The sequence below is a fragment of the Candoia aspera genome, chromosome 6 (assembly GCF_035149785.1).
Source record: "Candoia aspera isolate rCanAsp1 chromosome 6, rCanAsp1.hap2, whole genome shotgun sequence".
Classification (NCBI taxonomy): domain Eukaryota; kingdom Metazoa; phylum Chordata; class Lepidosauria; order Squamata; family Boidae; genus Candoia; species Candoia aspera.
The window spans coordinates 40,186,907-40,204,021 of NC_086158.1; the positions used below are offsets into that span (position 1 = coordinate 40,186,907).

The following is a 17,115-nucleotide window of genomic DNA, read 5'->3' on the forward strand; positions in this document are numbered from 1 at the left end:
GTGCGAAGTTTAGAAACTTGATGTGGCATTTACCCTTGGCATTGTCTAAATTGAAACTGAAGCACATAACTGATGCCACTATATCTTGCAGACTAAATTCCAACAACTAAAATAGCAAGTCAGAAGAAAAGGAGAAGCCAGATGGCATAAATGTCATTGCTCCCCCCCAAACCCCAGTTTTATCAGTGGAATTGGTAGCTTTGCCATCACTGGAGCGATATTGCTTTACAATGAGAATATCAGCAGTGAACCAGCCATCCATGGCTTAACCAGGAACTCTGTTTCTTCTCCAGGCTGTGTTTGCAGCCCATTTAAATAAATCAATGTGAGCTTAAACTGTCCACTGCTTGCTGCCTAGATTGAACATGATAGGGCCTCTCCTACGTCTGGAGAAAAAGCAGATTTTTCTCATCTGTATTTTTATTGTTAATTTATGCTCCAAATGGCCTTTCAAGCAGCTGGAAAGTGATGCAGTGCTTGCAATTACATCACTGCTTCCCCTGGTAGATTCATAATTCTGCTCTGGGGGGAAAGGTAAGAGAAAATAACCTTCAAGCAAATGTCTCTTTTTAAATGGAACTCTTATTACAGTGACCAAATCTGTTCTGCCATCCATTGTTGAAAAGGAGATGAAAACCAAAATAACCAATTCTTCTCAGAGTCGATGTTTTATTTTATCTGTTTCCCCTTCCTTTCACATTAAGCTTAATTGTGGCATGAATGTTTGATGTGAAAGCAGGGTCATTAAAAAAATGAAGCCAACCACTATTAACTACTGCTCATTTCTCCTTGGTGCTCAGTCTGTTCAAGGTGATATGATATGCACCCATTGACTATGATGGCACAAATAGGATGTGAAAATGCAGAGTTATGTTTCCTGTTGGGGTGGGTAAACAGATCAGCTGAGAAACAAAGGTTGCTTCTCATATTGTTCCTTAGTTAATGGTAATGAAGGAATGAGCAACCTGCAGATCTTTCCCCTCTTGCCTGTAACTATAATGCAAACCTGACCTGGCTATATCATTTTTCCTGACATTGTCTTCATTTTGTTTCTAGCTCATGAATAAGACAGCCTTAGGTTATTTTTAGCTGTTAAAGCTTATTCTGACACTGTATCACAACAGCCTCAAGGTGTGTAACATCTGTTAGGCTTTGTCACCTGTTGGTTTGGAGGGACGTTCAGCGACTGCAGTGAGTGGGACCAGAGGCAATAGAGACAGGATAGGGATCAACAATGGGGACAGCACATTTCATGCCAGTATCATTTTTTGCTGATTCCCGAATTGATGGACAGCACTTTGGTAAAGCAATGGGGAAGGGCTGTGAGTCTAATTTTCACAGCCCTCCACAAGTAATCTTCTGACAAGATTGACATGGCTCTCTCCCAGGCAGTGTCTGCAGGCAATCCTTTATACATTCTTCCCATTCTCAGGAACATAGCTCCTGACAGTAGGAAAAAATTTCTTGCTCTCTGTTGCAATTCAGCAGAACTAGGCTTGGTAACAGGGACGCGGTGGCGCTGCGGGTTAAACCGCTGAGCTGTCGATCGGAAGGTCGGCGGTTCGAAACCGCGCGGCGGGGTGAGCTCCCGTTGTTAATCCCAGCTCCTGCTCACCTAGCAGTTCGAAAACATGCAAATGTGAGTAGATCAATAGGTACCGCTTCGGCGGGAAGGTAACGGCGTTCCGAGTCGTCATGCTGGCCACATGACCCGGAAGTGTCTATGACAACGCCGGCTCCAAGGCTTAGAAACGGAGATGAGCACCGCCCCCTAGAGTCGGATTCGACTGGACTTTACGTCAAGGGAAACCTTTACCTTTACTTAGGCTTGGTAACAACTCTGAATATATGAAAAGTCTCTGTTGATCAGAGAAAAAATTCCCATCCAGCTCCCCTACTATTCAGTTTTTCTGCCATCTCTTTCATCAGTTATGCCTGTTAACCATCATCCCACCCTATCAAACCCTTTCTCTTGTAAAAGGAGATAAAGTTGCATGCAATAGTTTAGGCACCCCGGTCAACTTGTATGTTGCAATGTATCCGTCAGTGAACAGGAGCTCACATAACTGCTAATGGTACAATCTTTCTGCAAATTTGAATTCATACTTACCATTTATGTTCAGTTGTTTACAGATTCAAAATAAGAAAATAGTGACTGTGGTGGGTATAAATGTTTGGACACCCTTTCAGTCATTACTTTGTAACACCTCCTTTGGAAGAAATAAGACCTTCCAAACATTTCCTGTAGTTAGCCAAGGGTCTTCCCATTCTCGCATTGTACTCTTCCTTGCAGAAGTGTCATGAGTACTGATGGTGAGCAGGAGGGGCCCCATATCCAGGGGGGAAAACGCATGCGTAGTACTGAGGAGTTGAGCAGCCATTCAAAGAGACACAGAACAGACCCGCCTTCACTTTCGGGGTTTATCTGTCTGGGTTTTTCCCACGCTTCTTCAGTTTGTTAGGATTTTTTGTCTAATGTAGCAGTAATAAAACACTAGAGACCTATTCCTTGTCTCAGCATGGTTCCTGACTGTTAGGAGAAGAAGTCTTCTAGATGAAAAATATCCTATGGTATCTTTATATCTTCCCACAGATTTTCAATAATATTCATAACTGGGAACTATGAAGGCCATTCAAAAACCTTTATGTTTGTTTCCTATAAGAACTTCATAGTTGATTTGGGGGCATGTTTCAGTGCTGTCTTGCTGAAATATCCATTCTCTTCTCAGCTTCACTTCCCGCCGCACCCCCTGAGGGATTCAGTGAAACACACCATTTGACCAGAGATACCTAATCTTTTACATACAATTGTATACGTGGCAGCACATGCAGGGGCGGAAGAGAGAGATAATATTAGGCTAAAACCATGGTTTACAAATGACAGCAATGTCACACCAGTCATCAAACCAGTTAAGCAAAGCACATTATAGTATAATGCAATGTATAAACGCATACGGCTAGTTTCTGCATTAGAAAAAAAATGGTTCAAAGAAGCCAGTCATCTTACTTGGCACTTCATTCAAGCCACAGGTATTCTTTTTTCCTTTCTAATACTGATGAGATGTGTTCATTCGGTGATTGGTGTTTAGAAATGTATTCTGAAGTACAATGAAAGGGTACCTGTACTAGTTACCTCATATCAATGGAAATATATAATTTTAAACTGAGAAACTGAAACAATTGCTTTGCTTCATCTGGTATGCTCACAAAATTGTGATGAGCTGTCATATATGTGCCAAAGGCAACCCCAGTTCCTTGCCCTTCCCTTGCTATCTTTCTTAGGGGAAAGTGCCAGAAGCAAAAAAAGTATTCGTGCTTCACAATACCAAACAGCCAAGGGTGAGGAAGTGTCACTCAGGATAAAACCCTGAAGACCATTGTGGCTACTTGATATGCAAAGAGGTGCAAGGAAACAGCTGTTGCTGTCAGCGTTTGACGTCTGCTGTTGGGCCTAGAAGTGGGAGCTCACCTACGTATTCTCTGTAGGAAACATGCTGTCCTTTCCAAAACACTTGCTTGTCCATTGGCATTCATAAGCATGAGATTTTGTTAGCTTAGCTACTGTTTATGCTGAACACCACAGCTGAAATAAATGTCACAATGCTAATTTCTTTTCTCATGCAGAAAATACTAGTGTCTCTGGCATGAAACAAATGAAGCATATTAGCTACCGCCATGAACCAAGCTCTGTTCTTGGGCTTGCATTATTACAATAATTTGAACCAGTTGAATTGTTTTGTCTCTATCTACAAAACCCTGGAAATTATGATTCACGGAAACCATTTGCTACTTGTACATGACTATAATTTCTAGGATTATTTCTGGGAATATATCAAAGTCTTGTAAAAGCCAACCATAGTCAATAACCAGTCTTCATTGCCCAGCTAGCTTCTCCTGAGATGCTCACTGGACTTGGGACCAATCACTCTCTTTGCAAGTCAACTTCCCTCACAGGGACGTAGACAAAAAATGTAGGAGGGAATGACATATATGCTACCTTGAACTCCTAAGGGAAAGACAGGATATATATCTAATGAATAACAATCATAATTGCTACTAGAAAACATTTTCCTGCTCTCCATAGAGCAGATTATGTGTAACTCAGTTGTGTTTAGAAAATAACTGGTGTCACATATTGCATTAAACCATATTTTTCTTAACCATTATTTATTTACTAAATCACAATTGCCTTGGATCAATATGCTAAGATACAAACCATGATTTACAAAGTACAATAGCTAAGGTCAAACTCAAAACTAAACAAATGGTGTTAGGTCAAACCTCAGTTCCCTTAAATCATTAGATCATGGCCTAGTAATGTTTTTGCAGCAAAAAGCTCCTCTTTTTAAATTTAATTTCCCAGCAGCAAAAAGCAAATATACATAGTAGTAGCCGAAGCAGTAGCAGTAGCAGAGATGGAAAGAAGTAGGTGCTCCCTTCTATGTTCTACACCATGAAAAAACAATTTGGTGGATGGGGATCATGTATCTAACACTAACAATCTGCCATTGGTACTAGTATTGATGAAGTAATCCCCTAAAGAGAATCCAGTGTAATTTGTTGGTGTTGATGTGTTAATCAGTATAAATGTAATATTTGAAAAATGTCTGCCTTCATATGCAAGAGAGAGAGGGGACAAGAGGGGAAAGTGTGCCCTACCTGTGGAACACATCACAAAACTGAATTACTTTCCTTCTGAGTTTCAGATTATGCTGTTTTTGAACATATTTGGAAATTGCAATCAATTTAGATAAATATGTACCTATTAAATACGTGAAACCTTATACAGGGAACCCTCAGTATATTCCACTGCTTGAAGTTAACTCCTGCCTTCATGATTACTCTCTTCCAGGGTGGGAAAATTCCCGTGAGGTGGACGGCACCAGAAGCTATTGCCTACCGCAAATTCACCTCCGCCAGTGATGTATGGAGTTATGGTATTGTTATGTGGGAAGTAATGTCATTTGGAGAAAGACCCTATTGGGATATGTCCAACCAAGATGTAAGTTTATGATGCCTTCTGCACATCACAGTAAAACTTTCCTCAGATTTCTGTGGTGGTGGAAAGATAGCACTGTTGTTAAACACCTGTATGTTGAAGACTGCAATAATACACCCGTGTAGCTAGGAGGAAATTTACAGCAGATACTTGTACAATACATTTTCTTTTTTCCCCCTCAGCATGTTAGATGTATTTCTGCCTGGTCTAAGGGCAGACTTCTCATACAGGAAGAAAAGAAGAGTTTGGATCCATTTAGTCCAGCAACTTGTCCAAACACATCCATATTAAGTAGGACCTTTGCCTATAGGATGCTAAAAATCCTTTTCTGTTATAGGTCCCCAGTGCTTGTTTTGCAGGCACTTCTGAATACAGAAGTTATTTTTAGTTATTGATGTAATGGCTCAGGAAAGAATGGTGGAAGTATGAGGGCTTTCCCCATTTTCCGTTAACTAAAGCACAAACACCTCTGAAACTTCTTTTCCTTCTACCATGTGCCATGATGTTGCCTCCATCTTGTTCCCCTGTGATGAATGAGACAGGCTTAAGTCATCCTTAGCTACATTATGAGAAAGCACATTTTTCCCCTTTATTTTGATACCATCCAAGTGCACTTTCAAGGCGTGTGAACTCTGTTAGGCTTTCTCACCCATATGGGATGACTCTGGGCCTTCTGTATGCACAATGTGTACTCTATCATTGGCCTACGGCTCCTCTGGTTTATAATAAATTCCTGTCAAGCATTAATTGAGTTTACCATAAAGGAAGAAGGTGTGTGGCAATTTTGCAATCAGTGAGTTCATTCTGTTTTGGATTGAACAGCCCAGTTTTGCCTTAATGGCTGGGGGAAAAAAAGGTAGTCCCATTTCCATTTGCAAAGAAGACTAGAGTTAAGATGACTGTTCATTAGCAATTTAGCAGCCAACCATGCATCACAGGTAGTCCTCGACTTACAACCATTTGTTTCATGACTGTTCAAAGTTATGACAGCACTGAAAAAAAAGACTTACCACTGGTCCTTGCACTTATGACTGTCGCAGCATCCCTGTAGTCTCATGAAAAAAATTGGGCACTTCGCAATCAGCATGTATTTACAATGGAACCAGCATCCCGGGGTCACGTGGTCACCATTTGCAACGTTCCCAGGGAGCTTCCGACAAGCAAAGTCAGTGGCGGAAGCCAGATTTGCTTAACAACCATGGCAAAAAAGGTTGTAAAATTGGGAGCGACTCGATGAGCGCATCACTTAGCGATGGAAGTTCTGTTCCCAATTGTGCTTGTAAGTCGAGGACTACCTGTACACTATATAGTAATTGTATATTGTACAAGTGCAGTTCAAAAAACACCCCTGTCTGTAATACCTAAAACACACTGAGCATGGTGAGTATATGTGCTTTACATACTAGCAATTTTCAGACGTAACTTGTTGGCTCCAGCCTCAGTGTACGCTGAGCTATGGAGACACCCTTGGCAATACTAACTGGGAGATACAAACCCTGGGCTGCTGCTGCTTCTTTCCCCTTGAACTTTTGCTGTAAGAAAGAGTGTCAAAGATGAAAGAAACAGAGAAGTGGAGAGGAACTGGAAAGGCAAGCGAGCCAATGTGTGCTAATTGGACACTAGGAGCCCGGTAGGCTTTTGAAATATTTCACAGACTTTATCAGCTAGACACTGAGCCTTGATGAAGTTCTGCACTACAGCATGCTAGGCAGAAACAGTTAGTGTAGTGGCTGCTAACAGGGAAGGGACTGCCTTTATCTTGAAGCAACAGAAGTCAAATTAACCTCTGAATACCCTTTTTTCTCCAGAGCCAGCACTATATTGTCGCTCCTTATGTGCAGAGGGCAAACTATTTCCTTTACCCCTGATTGCATGCCATTAGTGTGCTGAAATGATGCAACTTAAAAAGGGCTCCATTTTTGAGAGTAAAGAAGGTAGGAGTGCAAAGGGTAGGACCACTGAATTGGAATTCCAGCTGGTTTAATCTAGTTTTGAGTTCACAATATTAAAAATATTCCATAGTCCATATGTCAGTTCAGATAAGCAAATGATAGAAATCCTTATTAAAGCTTTATTCCAGCTTGTGGTTAGGACCTTGGGATGTACGCGGATCCAGATCCTGTTGGTGCCAGTGCAAGTTTTCCTACTAGAGCGAATGAGTGTCATAAGTGGAGATACTTATGATCAGGATCTTGGCAGTTACAGAGGATTCTGTGTCATGGTCCAAATTCAGATGATTCATCCCACGTGGTAGTTGCTACCAACACAACCAACAATGTGATCAGAGTTCCATCTCATTGCCATTATTGTATAAATAGAGTCCCCTTTTGGGGAGAGATGGGCAGTGATAGAAATTTGAAATACAAATAAATAAATAAAATAAGCAAGAAAGAAGCGTGTCTATAAAACATGCCAAATTTGAATCACATGTAAAATTCACTGACATTTCTGTGGTAAGTTTGCATGTGTGTGTATATCATGCTATTCATTAAGATACTACCTATTTTGTTTTCTTTCTTTGGCTGGGGATTCAACCTTTGTAGCTGCTGGGACATACCCCTGATTTCAAACATGGAGGAAACAAATCTACCTTTGTGTCAGCCTTACCAGGTAGACCAGACAGGAAACATGACCAGATAAGCTAATTCTACTATATTGTAAAGCTACATTAACAGAATCTTGCAAGTCTGAAAGTACAGTTGTCCTGCCATCTCTTTAAAGCCCTAGGAAACTAGGGAGAGTCTCCTCTGAGTCTCTTGCCCCACCCACTATCCAGCTGCAGGCTATGCTGTCTCTTATCTGACCATTCCCTGGACAGCATCTCTTCACCCTGTCTCTCAAGGTCTTTCCCACATACCATTACAACAAATCTACCTTTGATAAATAGTACATTCTGAGAAAGATGGAGAACACAACTGAATATTAAATCCTGGAACTTTCAGATCTTTTTATGTTCCTGATTGCAGACAAATATAAAGAAAGTAAAACAAAAACTACTACAGAGTGAATAAATATGGAAGGCTATACATATGTAGCAATGGTTAAAGAGACTTACATTCTGATTAAACTGTTACTTTAACAGCAATGATTCTCTGATTTATATTTCTCTCTAATACATTGACATATATTTTTTTATAGGTAATTAATGCAATTGAGCAAGACTACCGACTCCCTCCACCCATGGACTGCCCAGCCGCTCTACACCAACTTATGTTAGATTGCTGGCAGAAAGACCGCAACACCAGGCCACGCTTTGCTGAAATAGTTAACACTTTAGATAAAATGATCCGAAATCCAGCAAGCCTCAAAACTATGGCTACCATCACCGCTGTGTAAGTTTCCACATGTGTTCCTATGTTTTAACTAGGGCTAAAACACCATACTGAGATTTGCAAATAAAACTGTAGCTAGTTAAAGGATTCTTAGAGGATCAGTTATCCTTCTTTAATTAATCAGTTAAATTTAAATAAATGTGCATAGTATCAAAGCTCCTTTCTGAAAAAGTAGCATTAGAAAATTTATAGTTTTAATTAATGAAAGTTTCTAATTGTTGTTGCAAGAAATGACCAGGATTTCTTTTTCAGCTGCTATTACAGTAACATTAAAGAACATTTAAATCCCCAAACTATCAACAATCAAATAACTGTGCATTTACTTCAGTTCCACTGATTAAAATGTACTCTTGCTCATTCCAGTTTGCCTAATCAATTCAAGCTTTATAAGACCAAGATTATGATTATAAGATGAGAGCTAAAAAGAGCAGACAAATCTGAATTATGTGCAAGTCGGTATTCAGTGAATTTGGCCTTATTTTCACTCACGGTTTGCTGATTCTTTAGCTCTTTCTGCCCTTCTCTTGCATTTCCTGCAGGAGAAAAAAGGGGCAAGAAAGCCCAATACTTGCCCACAGGAAGAATTATGTTCACAATGCTAGATGACTAAACCAGAAGCATCCAGGGATCAAATTATATCCTCTCCTTCCCTCACCAGCTGAGGAATAGGAATGGTTGGGAATACCTATCTCTGTATAGAAAATTCAACCTTTGATGCCAAATAACTCCATATATGCAAAAGTCTCTGAGTGCTCTGGACTGATTGCAAATACTGTAATGTGATACACTCTGAGTCCTTCCTGTAATTTCAACTCCCAATTAAGTAATTCTGGATGTATGTATGTACGCAAGGGGATGTTACATCAATATATGCATCAGTCAGGCTATCTCCAGTGCTGATACAATCCATGCATGTTCTCACTGCCACCATTTCTGCTTCGTAATCCCCCAAAACCCACTCCATATAATGTTTAAGGAAGAAACATTTATTGATGCACCCTGACTTGCTTTGGGTCATCATCACCACTCTATACCAAAAGGAAACAAATCTCATTGCTTGCAATGTCCCCCCTCATCCAAATCAATGTTATTAATTAAATCTATGTGCATTTGTCTGGTCATATGCAAGGAAAGAAAAAAGGGGAGATGCAAAACCATCAAGTCATATTTCTACTTGAAAAAGTTTCCAATTGTTAGGCAGGCCGAAGCCTAGGAACTAGGAGGTAGAATGAGCCAAATTTCATGAAGGTGGCAAAACAGTCAAGTTCATAATAGCCACAGTATTGCCTAGAAGACACCAGATTTGCTTCAGTTCAAATGAACTGTAGCAGAGGACCAGGAAAGTTAGTAGAAAGAGACTCAAATGAACATTTAGATTAAACATTAAAATGAAATTTAACAACTCCACTTTTACTGTCTATATTTCTGTTCTAAATTAAATCCCATAATTCTCCCTCTGACCCATTGCTTGCCTTCTGTTCCAGGCCTTCTCAGCCACTGTTGGATCGCTCCATTCCAGATTTCACTGCCTTTACCTCAGTAGAAGATTGGCTGAGTGCCATCAAAATGAATCAGTACAGAGACAGTTTTCTAACTGCTGGCTTCACATCCCTTCAGTTAGTTGCACAAATGACATCAGAGTAAGTGGCACCTTCTCATTTCCCTGTTTGCTTCAGTGATGGAAGAAGATGAGATCCAGCTTTTGTTTTCATCAACAGACTAACTCTGGATCAGAGACAGGATTTTTGGCATCAGGAACATGCCAATCTTCTGAAAACAGGCAGAAATATATTGTTTATTATTGTTTTGGTAGGCCTTTGAAAATTAACTGATTTATGCTTGTCTCTTAAATGGATTTTATTATCATTTTGGTTTGATTTGTTTAGATGGATTTATTTAAACTGTTTAATCGATGCTTCATTTATTATTAACTGCTTTTGGAATTAATACCAAAAAAATCACCGACAAGAAATACATATAAAAATCAGGAAAGCAGATCATTCATAACTTGCAAGGCAACCTGCCTCCATCCAAAAGCACTTTCCCACTCTTCCTTTGCTTCTCTTTGTAGGCCTATGTGCCTCCATAATCCTTTTGTGCTCTGGAAATTCCCACAGGTTCCTTGCATCCACCATACTGTATATCCATCAGTCTCATGCATCTTCACAAATTCTTCAGTCAGCACCTTATAGTTTTTAGTATTCATGCATAAGCTGCCAGCTTCCAAGCAGATCTCTGAGAAATTTGAGTCCATAAACTGGGGAGTGTCTCACATTGTTCCTTTCATTCAGTGATAACAACAACTCTAACATTTAATACAGAGGACTCATGTAGTGACCAGTTAATTTAGCTCAGAAATTCTTCTCCTTGCTTACATTATCCTCTCTTGTAACAACAGAGTAGCTTATCATCTCAAGATACCTGGGAAGTTAGCATCTTCAAGGAAAGGAAAACAAACTCCCTGATCCTTTACTTAAGCATCTATTTGTTATGGGTTTCAGAAAAAATATTCTTTTGAATCATGCACATATACATTCATTCAACATCTTTTATCAGTGCTGATTGCTCATCTTGGGCTTCACTTTCTGCAACTGCATTTTGAATTTGCCAGCTCATGTATCTTGTCCATATAAGCAGAGGAGACAAAGGCCTCTGCTCCACAAGTATGATCCTGTCTCTTATCTTTTGCAGAGATCTTCTAAGAATAGGGGTGACTTTAGCCGGACACCAGAAGAAGATCCTGAGCAGTGTCCAGTCTATGAGAGTACAGATGAGCCAGTCACCAACTGCGATGGCATGATGCTTCGTGTCTTCTTACAACAATGGGAAAAAAGAGGGGAGGACAGAGGAGGGTTGGATGTGGGAGGGGAGGGGAGGCTGACAAGGCAGTGTGATGTCTGTAGAGATTGGATAATTGTCTGAGAACTCTTATGTGCTGCAGACAAAGAATATATGGAACTTGTTTTTAAGTGGCAAATTATGTTTCTCACACCAACAGAAGCACATTTACTGATGCCATGGGAAACAGCATATAAATAAGTATAAATATGTACAAATCATATATTTAAAAAAGGTGAAGAAAACCAATGTGTGTTGGGAAGAAAAGAGACTTCAATCCCACCACCAGCGAGCAGTAGTCAAGAGGCCAGTGGAGAAGAAAGAAGCAACCCAGAGCAACAATCTTCAGCAGTCAGATTCCCTTCCTTCTCTTCTTTAGTTCTCCTTCCAGAGTCACTCTTATCAACCCATTTCCCTCTTTGGCTCATAAACTATGGAGAATGTTCTTCAACAGTCCCTACAGTTAACTATAAGAACATCAAGGCATTGTGCCATCAGTTACAAAGGACTTCACTGACCACTGCATGGGGGATCCAGACCAATCCAGTTAATGTCTTCATATTGAAGAAGAGTTGTACCTTCAATAGAAAACCCTGTTTTTTTCTTTTGCTTGCATTTTTTTGCAAAAAGGGAAAAAATATCCTCATGGGAAAAAAAAAAAGATGTTCCCGCAAGCGTCTGTATGTCACCTTAACTGTGGAGTCACTCACAGCTTGTCCATAACAGAAGAAAAAACAATCAAGTTGGACTGACGGCTGAGAATTCCATCACTGTCACGGAACTTGGGGATCCATTGGGAGACAGAAGTGTTGTGCTTTGCTTTCTGTCTAGTTCAACTGTGCATGGAATGTGTGTATTGGGAAATGAAAAGAGAAAAAGAAAGCAAATGAATTTCTAAGGAGAAAGGAAGCAGAAGAGTGCACTGTGCAACAAGGTTTTCATGTAGAACAGTTATGGGATGTTCAACTGTAAAGGCAACTGGATAGCAGAATGCTTAGTCCTCCAGTGACCTGTAAAGGATGGCTTGGAGATCTTTAGTTCCATTATTTGGACCTCAGGATTTTGATATACAGTATATTGATTTTGGTTTCATGGCATCAGAGGTAGGTTCCTGTACCACTTCTGTCCCCCTGCCCACCCTTTTCTTACTAGTCTTTTCTCACTGTTTCCTTAACATTCTAACTTGTATTCAGCTCTTCTTTTTCTATATTTGATTTTATTGTTAATTAAGCTACTAGTGCCATTCTATATTTAAAAATATATAACTTAAAACAGAATTTCTCTGCTTATCTCAGAGGGCTTTATGAAATAAAAGCAGTATTCTTCTTCTGCCAACCCACATAATGGAGTATGTGGAGAGTTTATGCAAAGCAATTATCTTTCAGGGAGGCTTTTTCCTAGGCTGGATATATTATCATTTAATCTTGCCACTATCTAAGGAACATAAATAACGGTTGGCATCAATGGCTACTTATCCATTTTTCCAAGGACAACCTGAATTCTGGCTTTCAGAATCAGAAACAATCTATTAGGTCATCTCAGAGAACCAATGTCAAATAAGAAACTGATGAGAGGGTTGATAGTAGTGCCCACTGCCTATAGTAGGGCTCCCCACTCCTTTACAAGAGATCAAGAACTTTTGTACCTGGCTTCCTTGCCATGAATATTGCTGAAGCAAAGCTATGGAGTTAAGCTGAGGAACTGTCCCTCATACCCTACATGCTTGTTTCATATATATGTCTTAACACTTAAGTGTAGGATGTGGGAGGAGTCTGTGGTGCAAGTGTTTGTTCCTTAAATATAGGTATGTTGTTGCCTCCAAGCAGATTATTTCTACAATATCTTGTATCTCTGTTACATTAGAGCAGGGTTTCTCAACCTTGGCAACTTTATGATGTGTGGACTTCAACACGCAGAATTCCCCAGCCAGCACTGAAGTCCACACATCTTAAAGTTGCCAAGGTTGAGAAACCCTGCATTAGAGCATTGCGCAGACTTTTTTTGGGGGGGGCACATCCAATCTTTCTTCCTAGGGTAGGCATTGCTGTTGCAGCCACTCCACCCTCATTGTGGAAACTAAAAATGTTATTTACTTCAAAGTTGAATGATGCTATGAAGATGATCCTAATATTTTCTGTTCTGGTCCTTTGTCATTGGACCATTCAGAATCCCCCAACTCTGAAATTGCTGGCTCTGAGCACCCTTCCTCAAAGTGATCAAGGACCAGAACAAAGAGTGGCAGGACATTTGGTGGAACAGGTCTTGTGCCCAGTAACACTTATTTTAGCGATAGGCAGATCTAATATTTACCAAAACTCAGCAGTGAGCTGATCATTGTATTTGAGGTTGGAAAGGATTGACTAATGAAACATGAACCTACCACTGTTCCAAATAGGATGAGTCATACTGTCTGGTCTATCTAACAAGGTCTATCCACTTTTATTGTTACTTTGAGATTTTGGATAACACGTATGAAGCTACGTGCTCTGCAGCTATAAAATGCTGACCAGTCAGAATTAATTTGAGTTATTCCATGGAAAGCTAATGATTATAATTTATGGTATGAAGCTGAAACAGGGCTTGAATTATGCATTATTTTATCTATATACAGTAGCACGCAATTGAATTTGTGACTGTTGCTCTAGACCCTTCTACAGGTTAGATCAATTACTTCTTTCCTCCATCGGTTGCTTTATTTCTGAATCATGTCTTTCCCCACAGGAAGTAAACAATTAGCATTGGCACACCAGTAAAGGATTTCGTTTTATTATTTTATTTTATTTTACATTCCATACTGAGGGAATTTAAAAATGAGGCAACTGGGGAAAGACAGGTTTTACCCTTTCTAACTCACAGAAGATGGATCACATCTGGTTTGAATCCTTTTCTCCAGTTACTCTAGAGCAGAGGTGGGCAGACTTTTGGGGACCAGGACTATATTCCAAGAAGTAAACAGGGCCAAAATGGTAGGACCAAAATAAGGGATAATAATCACTAATCATCATGGTTTCTATTGTGGTTAGCATCATTATTATCTTTACAGTTAATTTTATAATACTGCTGGTATTATAGTTACCTTCATTTCAATAATATTGTCATAATTCATACTATCAACATTTCATTGTTAATGTTGTCATTGTTATCAGCGTTATTTACTGGCATCCTGAAGAAAAATGTCCTGCAAATTTTTTTGCCAGTTGCTATTCAATTTCATGAAAGAGAACTTCTTTCTAATTTTTTAAACCAGAGAAAGAACAAATGTTATTGAAATTCTCCTGAGTGGAATATGATTGTCCTTGCACTTGGTTTATTGTGAGGTGGCCAGATTTATTTATGTAAATCCTGTCTTTCATTGTACTGTACTGTCATGCCTCCATGGTCTGCAGCTTCCCTGGCTTCCCACATTTCAATTAAATCTCAAGAAAACACCCTACAAGAAAACTCCCATGCAGCTTGTTGCACATCAGGCAGTATGAGCCACCATCTAGGCTTCAGAATGCAATAAAAATAGGTAACAGAAAATAATTAACACTGCTATTGCTAATTATTATGTAGCATCAAGACAAACCAGAAATACCATCAAAACAAACTCTTTCTTACAGTAAATCTGAACATTAAGAGGCACATCTCAGCACAGCAACATCAACACTATTATTGGCATTGTGTGCCTCTATGTCTCTGCCTATGACTTGTTGAGAGGTTGCAGGAAGTAAGAAGCAGAAATGGCTTGTACAAAGAAGGTTTTTTTAAAGATTTCATTTAAACTATTCTGGGAAATTCTGTTACATGTTTAGTGTTGCCAGAAACCAGCAGTTGAAGGTAATGTAAATTAGGCAGCAGCTTAGGAGAGTTCTCTGGAGGCTCTCCAAAAGCCTCTGGGAAGCCACATGCAGTTCAAAGATTACAGTTGCCTTTCCCTGCTTCATAGTAAGCAAGATTCACTAGATCTGCTGTGCATCTGATAAGTCATGTAATGTTTACCTCTAGATGAGCTTCCTTATCAAGGCTGTGATGCTCTGAAAATGTGACATAGGCCAGAGCAATATTGTGTCTGCAGAAAACAAAAGCGATAGGAGGGGCCACCTCATTTGTGGCAAATTACCTAATGTTTTTTTGTTGCTGTTGGTTTTTATGTCACTAGAGTTTTATTGTGCCCAAAAACTTCCCTGCTGCCCTTGTTAGTAAATGCTAACAAGATGCAAAATAATAGGAATATATTTTATCTTGCATAGCCTCCCCAGACTAGCAGAGAAAGAGAGAGAGAAAGTCCCTTGTTTAACAACACGAGAGAGCCCTGTCCAATAACTAGTCCTGAATCCCTCGGAGTAATGTGTGCAAAAATCAGTATTCAGCTATATTGTCAAACCAAATGCAACATGCATGGAAAAGGTGTATTCTGAATATTAATCTTATATACAGGTCCATTGAAATTCACACAAGGTAGGCTGAAGGAGCTTTTGCACTCGTGTTTTATGACTTTTGCTTTTATTACAATAAATTCAAAAAATATGAAAAGCATGACTATGATGGCTGAATTTATAAACATAACATTTTACCTGTCTGACTACTTAGTTAATGGAATGCATGACATTTTTTCATAGCTCTGAAGCCTTATTTCATCACATTTGTGAAATTTATTAGCCTTTCACAGAAGAAACAGAGCAATCACCTTATTATCTATCTGGTGCTAACAGGAAAATGCCCATTTTGGCCTCTAGCACATGGTAACCTAGTCATATACACCTGCCACCATAGGCAGCAATTAGTATTCTACATCCTTTGGGAAGCATAATTTCATCACAACATCCTAATTTGGGAAAAAGGCAAATTCAATATGTAATAGTAATGGCTAAAAAATTTCACCCATACAAAAGTATCCCCAACAGATGACTGCTAGCTTCCACTTAACACATGCAGTGAATGGGAGCCCCAAAATTGGCTCCACTGTCCAACTGCTCTTACTTTGAGGAAGTTTTTTTCTGAAGTTCAGCTGGAATCTGCCTTCCTATAATTTAAATCCATTAATCTATGTCCTGCACTCTGGAACAAAGAACAGGTCTTGACCTTCTGCATGCAACCTTTAAGCTATTTAATGAATGCTATCATATCCTACCTCTTCCCTTAAGGCTAAACATCTGCAATTCCTTTCATAGGACTTGATTCCTGTTGAATGTCATCCTTGTTGCCTTTTTCAGGCCTGTTCCAGTTTATACTGGACATAATACTGAAGGTGTAGTATCGCTGGTGCAGAATAAAGTGGAACTTTTATATTTTCCTGGGTTTTTCTTGGGGGGATGGGGAGGAATTATACTTCTCTTGATGCAGCCTTCATATACACTTGCCTATTTTGCAGGCAATCACATTCTTGAAACATATTGCTTGCAATCAACTACCAGTGCAAGATCTTTTTCTCTAAGACCTATTTTTACAAGAACTGTCTTTTTCACAAGTACAATGACTAAGCCCATCCTATATCTATGCATTTTGTTTCAGTGTCCTAAATTAAAAATATATATATTTGGCTTTGTTTGTTTGCTATTTTTAACACATTTCTCTATCAAGATCATTTCTCATTTTTAATGCATGTCTTCTAAGGTATTACCTATCCAAACCGATGTTGTATCATTTGCAAATTTGATAAACATTTCCTCCACTTCTTCATCCAAATTATTAATAAAAATGTGAAAGAGCATAGAACCAGGACTGAATCTTGTGGCACCCCAGTCAATAGCACATTCCAATTCAATGAGGATCCATTGATAAATGCACTTTTCAGTCAGCTATGTATCCATGTAATTGTCCCACCATCCAACCCTCACTGAACTATCCTGTTAATTAGAATGTCATGGAATACTTTACCAAATGTTTTGCCGAAATAAAAAGATACCATGTTTACAGAACTTCCACAAGTTTGGAAGAAAGTTACCCAATTAAGAAATGAAATAA

The 17,115-nt window shown here is 39.3% G+C and overlaps 1 protein-coding gene across 2 annotated transcripts in view; it reads left to right on the plus strand.

Annotated features, from left to right (window-relative positions):
- EPHB1 (EPH receptor B1) overlaps nt 1-17,115 on the plus strand; it is a 411,545-nt gene that overhangs the window by 369,364 nt on the left and 25,066 nt on the right. Inside the window, exons 13-16 of one of the 2 annotated variants that reach the window (XM_063306817.1) lie at nt 4,853-5,002; nt 8,138-8,331; nt 9,816-9,971; nt 11,023-11,208. In XM_063306817.1, the coding sequence (XP_063162887.1) occupies nt 4,853-5,002; nt 8,138-8,331; nt 9,816-9,971; nt 11,023-11,131 (609 nt within the window). In that variant the 3' untranslated portion in view covers nt 11,132-11,208. Of the gene's footprint in view, nt 1-4,852; nt 5,003-8,137; nt 8,332-9,815; nt 9,972-11,022; nt 11,209-17,115 lie in introns of those variants that run through there. The other variant, XM_063306816.1, reaches the window with a different exon arrangement.